Raw genomic sequence first — 23899 nt, forward strand, 5'->3', positions numbered from 1 at the left:
CACAGTTTCCACTGTAATTTAATAAGTAGGAGGTTAACTGGTGGAAACGATTTGTTACACAAACAGACAGCAAAGTTATCCAACAATTTCTAAATTCTTAGAATTCTTAGAATTCTTGCAATCCAGACCTGACCCTTTTGGACAGATGAGAGGTTTCGCTCATCGTCTCATCTTCATCATCAACCTTTCTTTTCATCCCTGCCTTGTCTGAACTCGTGGTCTGGGTACCAGAGCAGGGATGAGGGTTGATGCAGTGTGGCTGGCTCAGCCTCTCCTCTCAGCAGAAGAAGGAGGAAGGTTCTGCTGGACGAGGCGGGCGGTCCCAGAGGACGGTTGCTGCAGAGACCCACACAGAGCTTTCCCCCTGTCAGAGGTTGGGGTCTGGTTTTGACAGAGGTACATTAACTCAAAACAGGACCTAACACTGCAAGAAATAAATCATTGCATCAGTACATTTCATCAACTCACATTTACACTGTTACTCCCAGAGGCTAACTGTGCATCATCGGCTAGTTGAATCTGGACTTTAGGCAATAAACGCATGCAGTCAATAAACACGCCAATGGAAAAGTAGGTTTTATATTTTATTCCAAAACCTTCAAAATAAGTTTCAAGTTCAAGAAAGTAGAATAAGCTTAGACACAATGCAAAGCATCATATACAGACGGATAAAATACATTTTATATATTGCAGACAAGCCATGGTGGGTCTTACATATGTACAGTATGTATGTAAACTTTTATGTACAATCTTTTTTACATATACAAAAAGCCTTGTTTCTATTTTTCTTTGTATATATTTATATATATATATTTATATATATAGAGATTCTTCATATACTCCCCACTAGCATTTGTACTACAATAATGAAAAAGAAAAACATTTACATATATGTCAATCCATTTTTTCTTTTTTATATTACAAATGTATTTTCATAAAAATATATCTCTGTACAAAAAAGTTTTTTTATTCGTTAACATATTCTCTTTTCTTAGAGACAGTTTCCTTCTGTAGTTGCTCTCTGTAGTCGCACACAGTCTGCTCCAGTCCTTGTTTGTCCGTTTCTTCACAGGTAACCCTTTTGGTGGACAGCAAGACATTGACATTGAATTTCTGTCTTTTTACTGTTTTGTTGTGGCGTTCAAGGGCCATGTTGATTCCGCTTCAGCGCTGTGATTTTGTGAGTTTCAGTCTCAATTAGAGGTTAGTTGAGAGATCTACTGGGCTGGCATGAAATTATGTTCGGGAAAACAAAAAAAAACAAAAAAAACACGGGACCACTTGTAATAACTTTGTAGCTATAACAAAAATACAGGAATGTAAAGTCTCTGGTAATAAAAAAGCAGCTCTCTGTAAATACGTTTGCAATTTTATGCTAAATATAAATAAATTGGACATTCTGTTTTTTTATCCCAAAGATGAAACATCACTGCACACAAACAGAGGAACAGTAGTGGGATTACAGCTATTGAACAAAGTATAGATGAATTCTGCGAAATGAAATACATTCAGCAGTTTTTTCCAGTAATAACTCCAGCGACCTGATCCTAAATGAAACTACTCATCCACTCTCCATTTATAGAATCTAAGCTCCAAAACTTTTCATAAAAACATCTCCTTACCCTCTCCGCCATGCTCGAGTCCACTAGACACACTGTAATGGGCTGAATAGTGGAGGCAAATTACATGGAATGGGCCTGAAAAACACAGCAGTATTTTTGGCTTAGTCACAGCCGTCAATATGCGTTGACAATGGAAGATGGGAGATTACAAATAATACTTGATGCACACAAGCGTAACTGATGGAGTGATTGGTTTTCCAATGCCTGTACACTGTGACATGCACTGAAAAGTGAGAGCACTAGCTGCTGCGGAAAGAAGTGGGAAGCTTTTGGTCTATCTCCTGACTGTGAGAAAATTCCGTGAGCTCGAAGGGGAACTCAAAGACCATAGCTGCGGTGTGTTTCATTATAGAGGAGATGGTGAGCAGGAGAGAACTCAAGAGCTGTGTCTGGCTGATAACGAAAATGAGCCTCGGATGATCAGAGTTTCTGTCTTAAAATATGCAAAGAGAACCAGGAAGTAGCCGGCCGCTATTAAGAAATAGTCTCTTCAAACTCTTACAGCGCTGCGATCCAGAATTCACTGATCTTCACTTTCATATGACTGTACTGCACTCTTTCTTTGAAAACTTTCTGGACTAACCCAGATGGGTTGAGGAGAAAGTATTTCTATCGATTTAGCGCCCATTAACTGAAAATTCCCATATTTCAAAATTATAAGCATGAATTTTTGAAAATGTTTTGTTCCCCATTAAAAACTTTTCTAACTAGTGGAACTAAATGAAGCCACATGAAGAACTAACTGAAACACCTTATCTTAATTATGTAATTTTGCTTAATTCTAATGTGGTGGACTTTTAATTAATTATCAGCCAGACTTTGGTTGAAAAGGTGACTCTCAAGAACACAAATACTCAAACATGAAATCGTAGAATACAAGACCTTAACCCTTGCACACAGATTTACAGCACTAATAAGAACATTGCTCTTTTTGGAAAAGCAAAAAAAGGGGGGGATGTGTATGATTTCTCTGAAATGATCCTAACAAGCTCAGTTCAACAACACAGATGCAAAGTAGATATGTGTGTCTGGGTTAAACAGGTTGAGATGATAACAGAAAAACTGAAAAAAGAGTTTTATTTCGATATAACTGTCATAAAATACTTCATAATCCCTCCAATCCTAGAAAAGAAATTATGTTTGGAACTCCTGAACACAAAAATAGAGCCACTCAAGCATGTTCATGATATCAAGAGGGTGTATCAAGGCACTATAATGAATGTAAAGTGCTTATTGAAGACTGGAGGAGGGAAACAAGATTGAAAAGGTATAAGTTTCTGAATTTCTTGAGACTGAGCCCTTTTTGGTAAAAACAATCATAGTTGTGTGAGCTTATACTTCTGTATTATGTTTATCCAAATTGACAGTCTAAATCTAGTCAAATAGAATCAGTTCCTTCTAGTCAGTCTTAATAAGACATGTTCCATCATGTCTTATTGCTCCAAATGTAATGCAGCTCAATAAAGAGTCGGTTATTATAAGTGTGCTGAACGTTGCCAGGGGAGGAATGAACGGAGGGGGAATGACCACTTCAAAGTGGCCTTACCAAAAACTAACTGGAACGTAATGAAGCGACTCTGCTGAAATATTTAGTGCAATTTCAGAACAAAAACAAAATGAAATGCACAATGGAACAGCCAGTCGCAACTATGAGAACTGAGCAACAATGCCTTCAAGATAATGCGAGAGCAACTTCTCCTTTCCCCATGAAATCTCCAGGGTAATTCAATCGTTTCCTTTTCCATCAATTCTCGACCGGAGCAGGCAAGGGGCAAATATTCTATCTTCACTGCCGAGATAAGCGAGAGCTTTAAAAATAATAAAATTGTAGAAGCAATTACTGACCCACAGCAAAACTAATTGAAGGAACAATACAGTGATTGGTTTCAAAAGCCTGGATTTCAAAGGGAAATGATGTACTCTGGGTGACTTTAAAGACTTCATTTGAAAACCTGTTGGTACTGTATGGAGGTTGATTTTGACTGTGAAATCCATGCAAGGCCAATTCCCCCCCCCCCAGTTTCTAACACTTAAAAGAAAGACAACATGGTAGAAAACTGTGGCTGTTTTAGACACTATGTAATTGATGGTCTGTCCTGTCAGTGATAATGGTGAGGTGAATTCAGGATTCAATATGGGTCCGACAATGAAGCATGGCTAAATTAAAGAAAATTGCATGTAATGGCTCAATTTGCTGCAGTGAAATTCGAGCACTATTCACCCAACTGCTTCGACTCCATCGCTCATACACACATTTTATACACACAAACACACACACACACACACACACATTATAAGGGTCACAAATGCATGAACGTTTTGAGTGTTTCTCATTGGGCATGTTCACCTGCCAAGGTGGAGTCCTGCTGTTATAGCTATTGACAGTTCCCTCCTGTGTCTCTTTCAAAACAATATTTCAGGATATCACTCCCCCCAGTTGCCACAGATTTCAAGGAGAGTTGGCATTAGAAGCATAAACATTGTTTTCTTATCATATTTATCATTTCAAATTTAATGCATGGGAGTTATCAGTATGCCAGCAACTCCCCTGCCGTCACAGCTCCGAAGGAAGCCGTCTGCAACATTTCCATGATGAGCGAAGACAGAACATAGCAACGCTGCTGTTTTTTTAAAAAAAAAAGGACTGAGCTGTCAGAAGTTAACTTGGAGGAAAGGACCTGCATGTAATCCAGGAGGAACACATCTCTGACTCATCCATTCTTCAGACTCAAGCGCCTTCAGTTGTACATTTTGAGGGAGTTCAAACATGGCCACACTTTGATCTGTGTTTTCCTGAGGCCAAGTTTAGGGAACTCATACTGCATCTTGATCTCAGAGAAAATACAATACGTACCGCCTTCAAGCTGCAGAAACATGTGATCCAGGATTAAACAGAAAGTGTAGAATTCCCAAAGAAAATGTGCCACATAATGTTTCTCTGTAACCTGGGTGGTGCTATAGTTTTTTCTGACTTTTGAAAACAAAGGGAAACAATATGGTCCCGAGACGTTCATATATCCATGTAAATATACTGTATCGTAGTTCCCATGCCGACTTTGACCCAGCCAGTGTCTTTTCCTCCTCAAGTGGCTCAGAGCGACAGTGGCAGGAAAGTCGTAACAGATGTTAATGTGAAGCAAATTTGAGTGTTGCCTCTTGTTTAACATTTTGTTTTAGGATAGGTGCATTGGTTAGAGAGGTGGATTTCTCTTTCCACGCCTTCTTTTCAGTCTCTTCCAAGACATACAAATGTGAAGTGACTGCACATGAATCACCACAAACAAAGAGAAGCAGATACAAGTTGGAAGTAGAGAGTCACACTGCCTTTAGTTTTATCATTTTCCTCAGTGGATCTATACATTGTCAGCATTTGTTCTGGGTTGCCTTTTGTTTTATCGATGTCCAGGGCACCCAGCTATAGTGATGATCCTAAATAAAATAATTGTTAAGAAAATTTAGCAAATTATCTGTCCTGTGTTTGGTGAAATCTTTGGGGCCAAAACAGACAGGATATATTTTGGGTAGATTGCAGATGCCACCAAAATGTGTGAAGAAACGCACACACACACCCTCTCTCACTGACATATGCACATAAATTCTCATTCTCATTACAACCTCAGTAAGTGCATTTTTTTCAGCAGCCCTAGTTACCTTTTAACCTCTCCTCTGGATACAGCTGCCTCCGCAAGCAGATTTCATTCCTGCTTCAAAAAAAAAAAAATGAAGTAATGATAGAATGTTTGTCTCGAACATGGCCTTCAAAACGTAGTGAATTTTGAACTCATCCACAGCCAGAGACTCGGGGGGCCTCCGTTCAAAACTTTCAACAGCCACAGGAACAGACTGTTGGGGAATAACAGGGTCCCCAATTACTCATCACAGAAAGCAAGCAGTGTATGAAAAGAGAACCAAAAAAAGCAAATGGAAAACAGAGAGAAGATTGAATGGAAACAGTCCAGACTGTCTCTCTTTGACTCATCCAGGCCAACATGTGGCCGTCCACCATACAGTTAACTTGCACAGAGATCTTTGTTCGCTACAAGTCAATTTCTAGACTTAAAATTGACCATAAAATTCCCTTTGGGTTTAGGCGGAGGGCGGTGAGAAAAGTCATCACAGCTTTGCTTCCAGCGTTACTCCTGCAGGCTGCAGTTTCAGGTTGAAGCTCTTCCTCAAAATATGGAAAATGATCAAGAAACCATGTAATGTTACAAAAAGCATGTTGTTGTTGTCGGCCTTTGTTACAGTCCTTGTTGTCTTCACCTGGTTTCTCTTTTTTCTCGTCTCCTGCAGGTCAGAGCCTTTGCCATTGGAGATGTTTCTTGAATGTATTACAGGAAATAAAATAATCTTTGTCTTGCCCTCTGCTCGAGGAACTATGGATGTCCTCTGTTGGCAGGCGAGCTAAGATGTGGTGCACTTCTCCTCCCAGAACTGAATCAAGGACCCATGAATGGATGTAAGGGGGGTGTGTGGGAAAAGGACAAGATGAGAGATAATAGGAGAAAAGAGAGGAAGAGAGACAAATTAAAAGAAAATATACACAGGAAAGAAAGATAGTTAAAGGGATATAGGCAAAGAAAAAAAAGGTAAGCAATAACCGAAGAAATGGAGACAAAGATGAGGGAAATCACAAAGAAGAGGGAAGATAAAAAGATTAACATAATTTCATCAGAGTTCTAATTAAAAAAATACATGTTCCATCACTTTCAATAAAGCATAAACAAACCAAATCAAATTAATTAATAAGGGAGAGAGATACAGATCAAAGGAAATGCAGCAGAAAGAAAATAATCCACTTTTCTATTCTCGGAAGACTCCAGAGGGACGTTAAAGGTTTAGTTTGCAACTGTATTCTGAGAATCGGTGTCTTGTTGCTCGGGATTGACTCAAGCAAGCCACACATGGTGATAACGTCCTCTACTTTCAGATGCCTGGTGCTCTACATCCTTACTTTATCATGAACCCACAAGACGTGGTGGTGTTTCGATTCGTACCTCTGGAGGAAGCAGTTGCTATACAGCTGTGCACACTGTGCTGACTGTGAACTCTGTCTCGTTGGCCATGATGTCAGTGGGTTGGATGTTGCGGTCATACATGGGGTTCTCGAACGTAGCTCGTCCATTAGTGTTCTCATGGCCCACATAACTATTGAAGGGGACTTTGGGTCTTCTCCTGAAATGAAACAAATCAATATATTGAACAATGAGATCAGCTCCCATAAGGGGGTGGATACAGCAAGTATAAAGCAGAGATATGTGTTATTAGGGCTGCAATCGACAAATATTTTATTATTGATTGATCCACTGATTATTTTGTCGATTAATTAATGAGATATTAGTCTAGTCTGTGACTTTATATCTGAAAAGATCAGCATATAATCACATTTAAGAAGCTGGAACCAGCCAACGCTTTGCATTTGTGCCAAATAAATGACTAATAATAAATTCACTGTCAATATTTTGCTAATCACTTTTTGGTTAATCGACTAATTGATGAATCAACTAATTGTTCCAATACTAATATGGCTACACTGATTTGCATTGGATAAGTCCATGTGCAAATTGAGGTAGGTACTGTACATAGGTAGGTCACTCTCTCTCTCTCTCTCACTCACTCACTCACTCACTCACTCAGCTATGGGACAATAATGTGCGAATAATGCATTGAGCAGGTACATCTTCCGCCTGTCTCGCTGTTATGAACCAGTTCGTTTTCTAGGAAGGAGGGTCGTTTTATCTCCTTTTAAACGGTCAACATACGCATTAGTGGATTAAAATAATCCATATCAAGTTAATATATTCTGAAGGGTGAATGCAAATGAAATCAAGCAAGATTCCTATCTGGCAACAGCTAACTTTGCAGATAAAATCTTGCCTGCAGATGAGGAGTATTGTGAAATAGATCAACGGTAGGAGCCTTACCTGTGTTTGTAGAGGTACAGAGCGAAGCCTGCAATGATCATGGCTATAAAAGGCACTAGGATGGCTGCCGCCACTGAACTGCTGTTGGATGCAAAGTTGTAGCCTTGGTTGTCTCTGCTGAGATCTAAGCTCTCTGGAAGAAAAAGAGAAGACATTAAGCCATTGTTTTAGCCTCCCTTCGGTAAAATACCACTTTAGCAGTAGACATTATAATTATATCCCATGAATACAACAATTAAAAGAAACAAAGGGAAACCCTCCTCACCTTCTGCCAAGAAGTTGTGATAAAAATTTAAGGCAAATAAACAGTAACCACAGCACAGCGAAATAAAGTGAATTGTAAAAGCTGAAGAGGTCTGCCAGGAAGGCTCCAATTATACATAACAGACCTAGCAAATAAGTGACTTTTTAAAGTCTATTACTATGCTTTATTTTCATTCCACCCCCCGTGGGAATGTCAAATTTCATCATCCTAGCAATGAGTCGTAATTACGGACATCAAACGCCAAAAGCTATTAAGTCATTTCAGATTCATTCTCTAATTTCTGGAGGCGAGTGTGTCTGCAACAGCAACACTGGAGGAGTGACAGCCCACCTGTTTGCCACAGAACGCCAAAAAGGCTCCAATAAAGGACGAGTGACAAACAAGAAGGAATTCAATTAGTGGAATCTGTGGTGTTGCAAATCAACCCCCTGCTGCATGAGCGCGGGCACACACACATGCACAAACACACTCGCACAAGCAAACTGCACTTGCAGTTACACCACCACTGAGTTGAAACAAAGCAGGAAAACCTCGACAAATTGAGTAGGATCATTTCCAAGACGTCCAACCCTAACCCCCCCATCCGCTTTTGTCATACACACTTAAACACACATACACATGAATGCCCTGGCACCAGCCCCAGCCCTCAGTATTAATAAAGAGCTGTTTGCGCAATCAGTGTGCTGTGGGTGGGGGGGGGGAGAGGGTTCTGCACCTGCTGTTCAAGCACCTCTCTCATTACAGCAGGTTTTCACATCCACTTTCACTATGTTCACACAACTTTACCCGTGCATACACACACTTAATCCGTGTTAGTCAATTCCATATTGGTTGTATTTTTGTACCTACACTGCTGCTCTTGAGTCTGCCTTACAGTCTGGGCTTTGCTTTTTAAAAGCTGCCAAAGTCTTGTCAAATCGTTCAACTTCAAAAGCATTAGCAAAAAAAAAAAAAAAAAACAGCAAAGGTATGAGTGTTATCTGCTTGTCAGATATGGAATAGGGAATACAAAACATCTGCATGTAGAGGATTTTAGCTTATATTTAAATGTTATTAGTTATATCTCACACAGACATAACAGTTCTTGCCATTTCTTCCATGTATAGAATTCCTACATGAACGCAGTGTGCCCACAGGGACTTTGTGAGAGGCTGAGGCTGTCAAGGCTACATGAAAAAAATGACAGTTTTTAATTAACCAGCCCCGATGGCTGATGGAGGGTTTCGTACTGGGAGAACACATGAGTACATATTCAAGCTAATGCGTATCAGATCACTCTGCAATCTTGTGTGTCCACTCAGGAGTGAGATTAAGTCCAATTTTTGGGATTTCATAGAAAAACGTGAAATTGATGATGAAGATGGAGAAGAAATTACGTTTTAACGTCCAAAACTTTTCTCAATCTCTCGGCACAAGACTGGCCTTGATTGCTGTTTAGTAGTTAATAAATCAATTAATATGTTTTCTCCATTCAAACATACAGTACGTTGGTTGTTTTTAACTGGATCGTAACAGTGGGTGGCAGCAGGAAACAAAAGTTGTGAATTGGCAAAAATCTTATGAGAAGAATAAGAAGCAATTCCCCTTTCTTTATCAATACCAAGTATCAAAATAACAGCATCTTTTTAAAATGCACACATTATAATGCACATCGTCAAACAGCAGAGAGGTAAAACCTTATATATTCCGTCTATGTTATATATCATGTGTTTCTCTTTCCCATGTGCCTTATATAGTTCAGGCAGAAGAGTAGGGAGTGTTTGCAGTTGTAGGTGAATCATACACATAACTGTATGACAGCAGCAGCCATACAGATTCATGGAGTCAGACTGTAAGCATTTGCTGTATACAAACTGTAGCAAGGGGGATCATATGGGGGGGATTTCTAGGTCACGAACATGAAGCAGAATTCGTTGGATAGCTGCAGCTTTTTCGAAAAAATATTCAATATCTATGAAAGCGTTGCTAAAGTCGCTGAAGGAACCACAGAATGACACACAGCAAAGAATGGATGATATTTACTGTATCAAAACGGCAAGATGTGGGGTGACTTGACATGGCAAAGACCCTGCGAGCATCAACACACACACACTCGTGAAGGAGAGGTTTTCTGTAGCTGTGTTGTGTGTATAAGTGTAGTGTGTGTGCCTCTGGATGTCATTTTCTGACTATTAATCATGTTTTTGAACCGGAGTTTGCCTCGTTACGCTGGATTCACAGACACATTCTCCAAAAGTGTTTTCACATTTGTGAAAGTAAATAAATTATAAATCCAACAAAGCAAATGACATGCTGTGGAAGCAGCTAAGCTTAAGGATGCAAGACGTATTTTAAGAGAATATCTGTGATAGAAATCCAGACAGGAAAAAACACGGACACACAGTCTTCCCCCTAGGAGACAGCTTGGTCACAGCGGTTTCGATAACCAAGTGGACAGCTTACTCACCCAGTCTTTGGAGACCAAATTGGCCAAAGCCTTTTCCTCTGACAAATCCCTGGTACACAACGGAGTTGGAAGAAGAGATGTAGGACACCTAGGGAGAGAGAGCGAGAGAGAGAGGAATGGAAGACAGACACTTTATGTGTCACATCCAGGCTTCACAAAGGAGAGTCTCATCAAAGTGTCAGCAGCTGGTGCACGCAGAAACTGAAATACCATGTCAAAGGAGCTGAGAGGCGCTCTCATAGCTGACATTTAATATGACGTTTTCTGCTCAAGAGCACGAACATAAACACACTCGGCCATGTTACACACAAGAGGACTTTTCTGCTTGCTTCTGTACGTAAACACTCAAGTGATGTGAGGCTTGCCACACAGTGGCGCACGCGTATATACCGTGACCTGCTTTTTAAAATTATACACGGAGTGGGTGTGCATTAGAGGTGCCTGCGGTTGGGGGATAATACTGGAGAGAGGAGTGGAGGGGGTCTGTCGAGTCCTGATTACCAGGCAATGATTTAACTGACATTTTAATTAGAGAGAAAACTCTTGGTGGGCCCTCCATCTCCCCAGAGTGACAAGGTTAGTGTGTATGTGTGCTCGTGCATATTTCACATTAAAGGTGTGTTTGTGTCTGTGAGTGTGATGGAACATCTTTGCAGTCACAAAGACAGGTCCTGTATTGAACCTGACCCTGGACTTGTACTTACATGTCCGTCCAGGGCCCAGTAGTCTCTTTTGAACTTGTTGACAAAGATATCCACAGGGCCTGTGATCTGGTGGACCTGTAGCAGCAGCTGAGATTCCTCCTTCTTGTATGTACCTAGAAGAAAACACATGTTAACATGTTAGTTTGGAGCAACAGCCAGACTCAAACAAACTGAAAGGGGTCATGCGATATGTCTACACACACATATAGGAATTCAAAAACTAAAGATTTGCAACATGACTTTTTTTTAATCAGGAATAAATCTTTCATTTGTCAGAAGATGAAAGCATGATGCCAATTCAGCAAAACTGTATAATAAATGTAATCACATTAAATGTATCTAATTACTTAATGAAGCAACATGTCACCCTGTGCAACAGTGTGGCTAATTGGCTAGCTCAACGGAACAGAGGAAGAAGATACAGTATATCAGGCGTTAGCTACACTGGCAATACTTGTTGGTAGGATCAATTCCTTTATGGATGTGTTTTTTCCATTCACATTTAGACAACTACAGAGCGTCATGAGATGTATCCTTTAAGTAAATGATTTATTAAAACATAACATTTGCAGAATTTTTATTTTTAGGCACAATAATAATGCCAGGTTAAGAAACGCTTGCAAAAAGGCTGGATTATTTATCTGAAAAAAAATATATATATATATGTATATTGTGCGAACACAACAATACTCCGTAACTCTGCATCAGCAACATTACTTTCACTGGAGAGTGGAGCAATTTGTAACTGTAGAAATCATTTTTACTACAATGTGATGAAGATTGATGGCGGCCAGGAGGAGTGAACTGTCCAAGCCGTTACGGATGCAAATTTGAGTCGTAATGATCACAGCTGCACGGTAATTATGCGACAGGGGGAAAAAAAATTAAACGTCGGCTGTTCTGTAACAGCAGCAATAATCTATTCAACGCAGGGACTCCACTGTTTTCTTGTTCCTCACTGGATCGTATCTGACATTGTCTGTTTGTTTAAACCCAAACACAGTGAATTATTGTGCGTATGTGTGAGAATGTTTTGAAGGTCTCGACAGTGACTTCTGCTTTTGGTGTACCAACCGGCCAGTTTGAGTTCCACTCCGCTGTGGTCGATGAGTGTCCCGTTAACACGATTGCTAAAGGGTTCAAAAGCAGTGATGCTGAGCATAGCCGGCTGCTTCTTCCCCAGGTACTCATAGGATCCCCTCCAGAGAGAGTTCTTAGCAAATACACCACCAGGGACTGAAAGAAGAAAAAGGGTGGATATAGGGGGAGACAAAGAAAGATACTGTCATTTGAATACAAGTGCACTAAAGTTAAGAAAAATGGAACCTATTTTGATGAGGCTCCCCATCCACTATATACAGAAGTCAAATTTAAAATATTCTCACTGAGAACCACAGACACATAACTAAACACATAATAATTGAAACAAATCGAATTAAAAGCATCTTCAAATATAACAAGGAGACGTCTTACCTGGTAATTTGGAGGGTGGCTCCTGCACTGTCCCCACTGGGCTCTTACCACTCGGGCGATTATCAGCTGAAGAGCACAACAAAACAGAACTTACTGAAAAAATAATTCCCCAGTTTATCCTGTGAACCGGTACAGTGTATGCCTCAGGAAAGCGAAAATGGAAGACAATTTTCTCTTGATATAGCCCTAAGGTAATTGCAGTATAGAACGATGTCACCATCAGCACTTCCTCTCTACTTTCACGACTAATAAACCATCTGATGGACAGAGTGAGGTCTGCTTGCGACAGGACCCGGCTCGTGCCTCAGAGAGCAGCCCGGTTGTCCCTGTGGGGCTTTTGCTAAGTCAGAGACACAGTTTCACAGCTTCGAGGGAAGCACTTTAATAATGCCTTACTGCTCACACGGGGCCCCGGGAAGACACCACAGTAGTAAACATACACCCACACAGGCAAACAGAGCGAAGGGGGCTTACATGCAACTACAAACAAAGACAGGTATACTGACTGTAGTTTATGAGCACAAACATCACCTTGGATAAATGTGTATATCGACACAAACAAAAACACATGCACACACACTCCTGCAGCCTTGTGCTTTATTAGGTGCCAGTCTTTTGAGCTTCCCTTCCATCACTGCGCCCACAGGCGCTGTTAATATCCTGAATGTGCTAAGGCTAGTTCTCTTTCTTTCCCTCAGTCTTAATGACATGGCCTTAAAAACAACCCCATCACCCCTTTATGGTTCAGCAACGGCTTGGCATGGCATCCATCACACGGAGGTCCTCCTCTTGTACGTCTTTCTCTTCAAGCTATTAGCATCCGTCTACCCTCGATAATTGTGTGTCGATGACAATTTTTTTCCTGTATGTATTTAGGCCAAGGCTTGGGGGTGTCTTAATGGCGGTCTATTTGTCTGCTAGACCTTGTTAACACTGCCTCACCAAAGAGGTACTTCTGCTAACCTAATCAATGGGATGCATTGGCCTAATCAGGTTCTGCACCCTTGTTAATGTTTCAAAGCTTGTGTGTGTCTGTGCGTGTGTGTGCGTGGTGAGGTTTGACTCTGTGAGTGTGTAATTACACGGAGTTCAATTGTGTGATGGATGGGCCGTCCTACCCTGGCATGTGTCTGAGAATAAGCAAGTGATAACGCAGCTATTCATCAATGTTGAACGCTGAATCCCAAATTTCCTAAACTTGAGTCACCACTAAATCCCGAGTCAGCACAGACCCCAGTGGTTTTAAAAGAGGCCGCTAATGGAAACTGCACATTACAAATATGAGGTGAAGTGTTTTAAGTGTTTAATATGACTGTGTGGGACAGTGGGTGGCCAAGTGCACACATCTGTAAACCCATGAGGTTTGGTGAATGTGCTTGTTTGTGCCCATGTGCAAGGTCAGATGATAAATGATGTGTTAACATTCACTCCAGTCTTGTAAGTAATATTGTAGAGATTTAACAGCAGCAAACGCAAACAGGGTGCATGTGTATGCATGTCTTTGCATATTTAATATTGAGTATTTCTCAGTCTTCCCTTATGGACGTAATGCAACCATGTTTATACCTGCACAAAGAGGTTGTTTCCCTGTCCAGCTCCCATCGGACCTGCAGGTCCTGTGCTCTGATCCTCCGGCCAAGTAGAAGCCAGGCTGACATGTATAGATCAGTGTGTAGCCAAGGGATGGCAGTTCAATGGCTCTAACGTCAGACTGGGCTGGCATCTCTGGCTGGCTGCAGTGGTGGGCTGGATAAAGAGAGGGAGGGAAGGATTAGAGGGACCACAGAAGGGAAGTTGAGGGTTGAGGAGATGAACATGGAGAGGGATCAGAGGATCAACAGATAAGAATGCAAAAAAACACATATATAGTGGGAGAGAATAAGTCAGCCCAGGTGGAGGTTTGGGGTCAAGGAAGAATATAGGGGATATTTGAGCGCCGCATTTTTAGTAATGCAAACTTTTGCTCAATGTTAAGATTTCCACTTAACAATACACATGCTTTTATGTTAACATGAGCAGGCTGCCTACTTACCAATGCACTCAGGTTGAAAACCACTCCAAGTGAGGATGGGCAGACAAGTGCGAGAAATGGAGCCCTGAAGTAAGTAGCCCTTTCTACAGTTGAAGAACACAGTGCTGCTGATCTGTAAGAGGACACACAAGAGCTTGTGGAAATGTGGACTGGACTATGAGCATACGTAATATACATCACAGCAAGCACATCTCGCAAAAAGAAGAGGTGTTTGTTAGTCCTTGTGATTAGTATTTGTGTGTAAACTAAGATTCATTTATTGACTTAGTTTCTACTTTCTTGACACTGTATTTCATTTTTGTATAAGTATTAAGTTGAGGAACAACACAGCAGATGGCATCCTCCTTACACATTGTGTAGAGCTCAAATGATTAATCAGTCAGATTTTGAAACTTCCAGCCTTTAATGAAAAGCTTTTTTTTTCTTTCATATGAATTCAATTTCCTGTGACCACATATTCATACCTGGTAGCCTTGACTGTTGTTCTGATTTCCAAAGAGAGGAATGCCAGGGTCTCCACAGGTAGTGTGAGTGGGATCTGAAAAAAAAAAAACACATACACAGCAATCCTGTGATAACTGCTGTCATGTTAAAGCAGGTCCCATCTAATATACGCCACCCACAACAAATGGATATGTAGGGGAAATTACATTTTTTACATATCTGGTGTGAAACACTGACTGCGGGAGTGAAGGCTATACAATACTGTATCCACACACTTTGAGTATACAGTGAACCTGAGTGAACATACACAAATCCTGCAAAATCTTTTTAGTTGTCTGAACCCACTTTCTGTCATTGCTCATTTTTTTTATTCAAAATTGATTTCACTAGGAAAAGCCTAATTGAGATTAAAATGATCCTTTACCTGAATGTCAGGCCTTTTCAGTCCACACATCCTGCTCATCAGTTAACTAACATTTTGCAAGAATGTGCTCTTTAGACCCCAAAAAAAACCATTATATTGATCAACTCATGAGTTCATGGAGCTTTTTGCACTCTGTTGCTCTTAAAAGTAACAGACTGGGCCATTTCTTTTCAAAGGAGAACAGAAACATTGCTCATTTGAGCTCATTTTCAAAAATGTTAAGGAATAAATGGACGATGTCATTTACAAGAGGTTTCCATCAGCTTCAAGTATTCATTGTCACATCTAGAAGTTGAACAAAAAGCCACAAGAGGCCAGTCTTTCCAGTGAATTTATAGCAACTAAGAAGTGTTACCAGATATGATGTAAAGCCATCTCAGAGGCAGCTAGGTACTGTAGATGTACAACACAGGTTCTATTTCAGATTTATTACATCTCACTAAATCTTAGTTTAACCTTTCCCACATGCCGGGCATTATGGTTTTTCAACAAAGAGGCTGATAAATGATTCATAGGTGGTGGATTTTGGCTATAATGAATACATGTTTAAACAACTGTTATTTATCAAAGACTTGGCATATGTGCATAATGTTATAGCACTTCAAATACTACAATGGACCTAAGGACTGCTACAATACATTTGACTTTACTCACAATATGTTCCTGACCATTATGTGATTTCCTTGAGTCTTTCTAACTACAGCTTCCAAATGTATACGTTGTAACTCAAATGGTATTGCTCTTCCTTATTTAAGGAAGTTTACTGCTTAAGATATTTTGATTACAGAACTGCACAATATTTCAGATGACACAGGGGCAAAACAAAAGTGTATTAAAAGGTTTTGCAAGCACTGCTTACGTGCAGTTTACAAATGGTGTCAGTTTCACAAATGATATTCGCTCGCAAATTGCAGATTAATTTGTGCTCATACACGGGTCACGAGTGCAGTGTTTGCTTGCGAAGAATTGATCTAGTGTTGCAAATCGTAGGTTGCATGGTTTAAATGTGGTGAAACGGGGCCCCTGGTGCACTCTTGACTGCACTGCCAGACCTTCAGTTTCTCCACATTATGTCTATATTTACGGTAATTCTGAAATGTTCAGGGTTGGTTTAATTGATTACACTAATATGAATAAAAGAACAGAATCAAAATAGCTTGTAGCTGGGTCAAATGTGTTTTGCATGCATCATTTTTTGATTGCAAAACGCAATCAGGATTACAAGGGAGAACATAAGGGGGAATAATGCAAGCCAGCCAATGGAAGGCCTCTCTCACACTAAAACTAGGGCATTATATGAAGGTAAAGATATGTAGTAAAACTACCATGCCCATGTTTGAACGTCATTGTTTTGATTTGTACATCAATTTAGACTATACCGTAAATGGACAAGCAATTAGCTTACCTATGCAAGAGGGTTGTGTGCCACTCCAGGTGCCATCATATTGACAATATCTCCTGGTAGAGCCCACCAGGATAAGTGGAGGGAAGCAGGAGAAGGAGACAGAGGAGAGATAAGTGAATCCTCGGTCCTCCCTCCTCCCCTGGGCAGGCATCCCTGGGTCTCCACAGAACACAGCTGCAAAGATGAAGACGGAGAAAGGACAGAGAGAAACAGGACAATGTGAGGTGACCCACTAACCATGTTGGGTTTGGGTTTTAATTCAATATCTTCCAAGGGGAGGGGGGGGGGGGTGAATGTTCCACACATGGACATGGATACATACTTAGGTGATAGAAATGTCAGAAAGACATACATGACATGTAATGTAATTTGGAATTTCAGCGTGGTGCCACTTACGGAAGCACTGAGGTTTCTCTCCACTCCAGTTGCCGTTGCCCTGACATGTTAACACAGTGGGCAGGGACAGCTGGTAACCTTGGTTGCAGGAGTAACTGATGCTTGAGCCCCAGGTGAAGTCTGTACCGACAACCTGTCCATTAGGGATGATAGGTGGTGGACCACACACGATCGCTACAAGGAGACAAAGAGGCATTATGGATTCTGCATATTAGTTTAAATGATGTGATGCGTTGCAGTCTAAGTAAGTGTTAATTTAATGAGTACTCCAGTAAGACCAATATATGTATTCATTAGCTCTAGCCTTCCATAATAAGGTCTTCCTTCCATGTCACCTATGTCACCGTCGAGATGTATCTCATCATTGTTTTGTTATTCAGATCATACTGCACAACTTTACCTTTACAGTGAGGTTTGGTGCCATTCCAGGTACGGTCCTTGGTGCAGGTAAGAGTTGAGGCCCGGTCCGCATCCATGGTGAAACCAGGAGAACACTGGAAACTGACTGTGAAGTTGTAAATGAAATCATTGCCCAGCCTCACCCCGTTGGCTGGCACTCCAGGGTCACCACAGTTGATTACTGCAGAAACAAATACAGGATGAAGAAATAAGAATGAATGGAAATGGGTGAAACAAATCGACAATGAAGACAGACGTAGAGGAACACAAGGACAGAGATGTGGAGAGAGTTCATTTGGGTTCAAGCAAGAGAAGAAAATCGATGGAGGACTTGATAAAGTTCGGTATTTCATCACGTAGAGCCATGTTATTTGATGATTTAGTATGTTTCACATTTGGTTGTCCTTGGTAAGGCCGCAGGTCAATATCACACAGTTCACCTCACAAACAACATTTAACAATCTAAAAAGCAACATATTTGATGTGTTTTCACAGGTATTTAGCGCTTCATTCATTTATGCACAGCAATTTTTGGATGATATATTTATTCTGCTTAAAAACATCACTTACTATGTAACTAGTCTTCAATCACCATAACACGACAGTGTGACTTCATGTGTATTATCTGAATGAACTTTCCTTGCACTTCGATTATCTCCAGTTTAGAGCTTTTGGGGTGCAGAGAGACTACATCTTGTGAGGGGTATCCCTCTACAGTAGCTCCCTAAAGCTCCAAAACGAACCACATTTGTCTTTGATTATACTTTTACATGCTGCGGGGAAAACAGTGTGATTGCGTAACAACAGTAAGATTTGCACTGTTTGACTCAGCAGCATCATTGCTCAGCATCCGCTGTAAATGTCTAAGATAGAAACATCCAGGGCACAGAAGGACAACTTGCGCTAAGTTGCCATGGGACACAAAAGGAATTATTAACTGCATATGACCAACATTGCAGCGAAATTCCCAGTAGGGTGAGGAAACTGAGCTTTTTGAAGGTATAGTGTCTCCCCTTGACTGAGCAAGCACTTACACTTCCCACCGGGCTGGTAAGAGTGTGTCGTCTGCAGCCATAACGTATATCTAAGACTATGTACCCTATAACAATACCTACAGAACTTGCAATACAGTGAGATGATTTCTCCTCTTGTACAACGATATACTTAGATTGTCAACAGCCAACTATCCACTGCTTTGGTACATGATACTAAAGGTGTCATTTTTCTTTTTAACAAATGTAAATGTAAGTTACATTTAGTAATTTACAGCTAAAATGGAGAGGAGATTCCAGTAGCCACCTCGGTCAAATGAATCCCTTGAGCATACAGTACACAAGAAATCAGTAGAAATCATTCAACCAAAAATGGTCCTATTCACATATCCTTACCTCACTAAAGATGGTCTAACAAACTGCGTCAACATGTACCCCTTCACTCCTATGGATTACAGAGTTCTGAAATCCATCATGGTGCTGCTTAGGGTTTATCTTCTCCATTCAGGAGGAAGTGGTTCTCTTAGTGACCTCGTTTTGCCGGGGTCTCTTGGCTCTGTATAGCAGCTGTGTATCTTTTGTGAGACATGATGATAAAGGGCTGTCAGTCAGGCCTGTGCCATTTGAAGAGACCAGTCCTCAGACCATTGTCCTTAAAAGTGAATCATTCGTTACAAAGAAAACCTGCCGTTAGAAGCAATTGCACATCTTCCATGTTTTCCTGTTTTTCTTGCACAACATTAAATATCTTGCCTTCCCCTCCCCTACAAGATTTTGATATGTATTCTGCTGGTGTCAGAACTATTCACCATATTGCAAAGGGTAAACTACTGTTCAAGTCCAAATGAAAATGAGACACCAACAGCTAGACAACCTGTAAATGTGTATAAGCCAAGCCATCCATCCATTACCCATAACCGCTTATCCTACGGGCAATTTACAGTCATCTAAGCTGCATGTCTTTGGACCGTGGAAGCCAAAGAACCTGGAAGAAAACCCACGTCCAGTCCGGGATCAAACCTGGACCCCTCTTTGTGAGGCGACAGTGCTAGCCACGATAGCACCGTGCAGCCTCAACTAGAGCATGAATTTAATTAAAGTATGGACAAAAAGATAAGCACGAGAGATGCTCTTTCTCTGTCGGGGATGTTAATTACCAGAGCACTCAGGCATGTTGCCGGTCCAGGACCCGTTAACAGTGCAGTGTCGGGTAAGCATGCCGGTTGAGTAGTAGCCCTCTCTGCAAGTGTAAGTAATAGATCTGGAAAACGTTAGGCCATCGTGGATCAGGATCTGGGCATTACGTGGAGTTCCTGGGTTTCCACAGGAGATCACTGAAGACAAAAGAGAAAAAGAGAGGGCTCAGAGTTACCGTAGATTAGGTAATATTCATTTACGGACTAAATCCGGAGTGACCAGAGGAGAAAGTGTAAGTTAGTAATGAGTGTGTGGGGTGTTCCATGGGGAGAAAGGTGGGGGTTGAGGAGAGTGTTGGCAAGCATTTTTGGAAAAGTCTTCTCATTTGACTTTCATTTCTCCAACCTAAATGCGTAAAACTTCTGATTATATTTCTGTACCAAAACATAGTCGATGATAAAGTTGATACAAATCCTGTGTAAGTTCTATTCAGAGATCACTAAAAGGCAATCAACTGCCAACAGAAATATTTTGTATTTTCTGGAAATCAGAAAGATTTAGTTTCTGAAGAAATACCCTTTACCCATTGACTTTGACTTCATCCTGTTCTTCATGTGTATCTTAATTAAGACTTATTCAGTTGATTAAACAAAATACATGTAGATTGGTTTTCTAATCCATTCCTTTTATATTACTTCATGTGTCTGATATGCGTTCTTCACTCTGTTTATTTTCCCTGTTCCATCTGCTCTTCATCCGCCCACCTTACCACCACCCTCATCTTCTCCTGAGTCCTACTTCATAAGGAGCTCTGCCTTTGATTGACAGATCCTTTGCTCACAAAGTCCCTTGGTGTCTGTCCTGCCACCAGCGATGGTCCTGTTCATTACAGTTTCCAGCTTGCCCCGGGCCCTCTGAGCCCCATGGGCTTTGCCCTCCCTTAATGACCAGATGTGGCCTGGTCCTTGTAGTCTGTGCCAACCGAGAACAGGTGGGCAACCTCAGCTAGTGGGCATACCACACACCAGAGAGGGAATGAGACAGAGTGAGGCAAGGTAGAGAGGGGGTTGTGTGTGTGTGTGTCTGTGTGTGTGTGTGTCTGTGTGTGTGTGTGTGTGTGTGTGTGTGTGTGTGTAGGGGGTGTTAAGAGCACAAGTGAAAACAACCTGGCAGACAGGATGAAGCTTCTGAAAATAACAAGCTGTTTACCAGGATGAGGGAAGAAAAGGGGCTGTGAGTTCATGGAGAGTAAGAAAAACAACAGAAAAAACAAGAAATACATTATAACTCCAGATAGAACTTTCCAACTTGAAGGTGGAAAACTGCAACTGCCAGTTCATGGGTGGATTTATTATTTTAGTGAGTAAAACACTTGGACAAAACCTGCCACCTGTTCATGCAGTATCAAAAATGTAGGTTAAAAAACAAGCACTGAAATAACAAAACACAATATTAATATTTCATTTGAAACCCAATATGAAAGGAAAATGGACAATACACATGACAGGCAACGAATTAAATGTTGAAGCTGCAAGGATATTTTTGAAGCACACAAACCATACATGCTATTGAAAGTACTTGATCTGATAAAAAATATAAGCCATACAAATTCAAACTACTGTAAAGATATTGTCAGCAAAGATCACTTCTTTAGCTCATCCTTAACAGCCTCTTCCTATTTTACTCTTGCTACTGCATGCAAGATGTTTGACAGTAAAGAAGTGCACTCTTTCTTTCACCACTGTGTGTTGTTTCCTTGTCCAGTCTCAGCAATAATAATGGATAGCGTAGAGCCTTGAGACCCAGATCGATTGGACACACTCACTACACTTTAGGAGAATCTGCTTTTTCAGGTGTCAGCAGCAGACTGGATGCAATGTTGCACAAGGCCAAAAAAGATCAAAAGCCTTATAAGGTCTAATCAATAGAGAAAACATTCTCTGTTATTTCTCCCATTCTGTCTCGCTCAATCGCTTTTTGCAAACACACACAAAGCACATGCAAATGTGCAATGTGCCTTTTGTTCAATTTGCAAAGGCAGCAGCTAATTACACAATCACTGACTACAGTATAAATCTACAATCTACAAGATTAGAATGTGCAATTCAGTGGTGGGGTTTGTTTAGATCAGCTAGATCTGAAAAACCATACAAATGTGGAGATGATGACTTATACATATACTCATTAACAAAGTAACCACATTCTGAAACATTAACTAAGTTAACAATAAACTACAATTGAGGAATATCATTTGGGTGTCCATACAAAATCTATGCATACAAAGGTTTGATGAACAAATGCAGTGGGAGTAATTCATCTTCTGAGGAAAGGATGACAAAAGGGAGTGAGAAAAGGGATACACAAAAGAAAAGACAGCTTGGAAAAAAGTAGTTGTTCAGTGAACATTAAATTCAGCTTAAGTTACTGCACAATCACAACTCAACAGCTGGCCTGTTCTTTGTGTTACTACATGGTCAGACATTGTGTTCATTCATTACTGCTTAGAAGAAGTCTGTCAAACCATCCATCCATTCATTTTCCACCAGTTGTCCTGGTTTGGGTTGCAGAGTGGTAGCAATTTAATCAGCAGCCCACACATGACTTTCCCCAGCGATGTCCTCCAGCTCCTCATAATGAATCTCAAGGAGTTCCAAGGCCAGATGGGATATGTAATCCCTCCATAGTCTTCTGGGTCTGCTCTGGGGTCTCCAGTTGGACGTGTCCAGAATACTTCCACAGTACATAGGAGGGGAAGGCATCCCGATCAGATTTCTGAACAACTTCAACTGGCTGCTTTCAACGGAGAGGAGCAGCTGTTTCTTGATATCCAAGCTGCTCCCCCTGACCCTAAAGGGTTGTCGTATTTTGGTCACTACCCAAAGCTCAAAAAGCTCCCTTGCCACAAGTCAGACTTGGGACCTGAATCGACCGCTAAATTGAAAGACCTTAACGCTCAGCTTTCTCTTGGTGGGTGCCACACTAATCTGCATCTGTATTGATCTTTCCCTCACTTCACCAGACCCTAATATACACTTCTCTGTCTTGGAGGGGAAACTTTGTGATTCGGTCTATACAAAACATAAACAAGATGTTCAGATAGGCTGCTCACCCTATCACTAAACGGTTGTACTCTTTTGGTCACTACGCACAGGCTTTGTGAAATACAACACAGACTGTGAATGTACTTGACTTACCAGCAAGTATGCATACACAGCAAACAGCACAGGACAACACATGCAGATTAGAGGCAGAACTACCATTACCCCTCCAGTATCTGTGCGAGGGTAAAGGGATGAGAAGACAAGGTTGAAGTCATTATTCATCCTCCAGAAACAAAAATCTGACAATTGGCCAGATTCTCCTTCCAAGCACATTGGCATAAAACCTTCTGAGCAGTGTGATCCTGATTGTGAAACTGGGTTCCATCACCCCCATCTACCAGTCCATGTTTGCCAGTGAATAATAAATAAAATGCACACTTCAAGTACATAAGTGTATTCCTTACCATGACACTCAGGTTGGGTGCCGATCCAGGTCCCATTAGTTAGGCAAGTTCTCTCTGGAGAACCCTTCAGCGTATAGCCGGGCTCACAGTTAAAACGGACAGCAGTGCCGACTGTAAAATCTTCTCCCAGACGGATTCCATGCACGGGAATGCCTGGATCTCCGCACACCCCGGCTGCATCGCCTGGAACAATAAAAAAAACAACAAAAGATTCTGTGAAAAATGTAGCGAAAAAAAAGCTAATATTTTTGACAACTCATGTGGATACACAGATTAGAAATGTACTTTCTACATACAAATAATAATATTAATATTAATAATGATAATTGGATTAGGATTATAACACAGGCAAAATACCATTCTCCGACCACTCTAAGGAGTGATAAGCCTCCCAAATACACAAAGCTTCATTATATCCATTTGTTCAGCATGCATAAAATGTGCAATAAGATGTGATTTTTCATTCCATTGACGCAACACATGTTTTGCAATTTGCTTCATAATTCCATGTTCTCCATCCAAACAAACCGTTTAGTACTGCTGCGTGCTGCTCTCGCTTCTCATTTTACAAGGCGCTGGTCAATATCGCTTCAATAGTGCATAGCTAAGAACGTCTGGGAAATCATTATGAAAAGGCTGTGCTCATTGCCCGTTGAGAGAACACTAGCAATCCCCCGAATTTATATGAATGTCATGAATTGTGACATTAAACTGTCAGCATGCTGTTATAT

The 23899-nt window shown here is 40.9% G+C and overlaps 1 protein-coding gene across 1 annotated transcript in view; it reads right to left on the minus strand.

Moving 5' to 3' along the window:
* Nucleotides 1-571: 571 nt before the first annotated feature.
* The window catches only part of csmd2 (CUB and Sushi multiple domains 2), a 204277-nt gene continuing 180949 nt past the window's right edge, over nucleotides 572-23899 (minus strand). Inside the window, exons 58-72 of the mRNA XM_031853674.1 lie at nucleotides 23169-23351; nucleotides 19684-19860; nucleotides 17536-17715; nucleotides 17136-17309; nucleotides 16740-16913; nucleotides 14931-15004; nucleotides 14467-14578; nucleotides 14001-14180; nucleotides 12435-12500; nucleotides 12036-12197; nucleotides 10962-11074; nucleotides 10258-10345; nucleotides 7547-7679; nucleotides 6620-6797; nucleotides 572-6056 (exon numbers count right to left, since the gene is read on the minus strand). Coding sequence (XP_031709534.1) covers nucleotides 6638-6797; nucleotides 7547-7679; nucleotides 10258-10345; nucleotides 10962-11074; nucleotides 12036-12197; nucleotides 12435-12500; nucleotides 14001-14180; nucleotides 14467-14578; nucleotides 14931-15004; nucleotides 16740-16913; nucleotides 17136-17309; nucleotides 17536-17715; nucleotides 19684-19860; nucleotides 23169-23351 — 1976 coding nt within the window. The 3' untranslated portion in view covers nucleotides 572-6056; nucleotides 6620-6637. The remainder of the gene's footprint in view (nucleotides 6057-6619; nucleotides 6798-7546; nucleotides 7680-10257; nucleotides 10346-10961; nucleotides 11075-12035; nucleotides 12198-12434; nucleotides 12501-14000; nucleotides 14181-14466; nucleotides 14579-14930; nucleotides 15005-16739; nucleotides 16914-17135; nucleotides 17310-17535; nucleotides 17716-19683; nucleotides 19861-23168; nucleotides 23352-23899) is intronic.

This window comes from Anarrhichthys ocellatus, unplaced genomic scaffold (assembly GCF_004355925.1).
Source record: "Anarrhichthys ocellatus isolate YVR2014 unplaced genomic scaffold, GSC_Weel_1.0 scaffold14, whole genome shotgun sequence".
NCBI lineage: Eukaryota > Metazoa > Chordata > Actinopteri > Perciformes > Anarhichadidae > Anarrhichthys > Anarrhichthys ocellatus.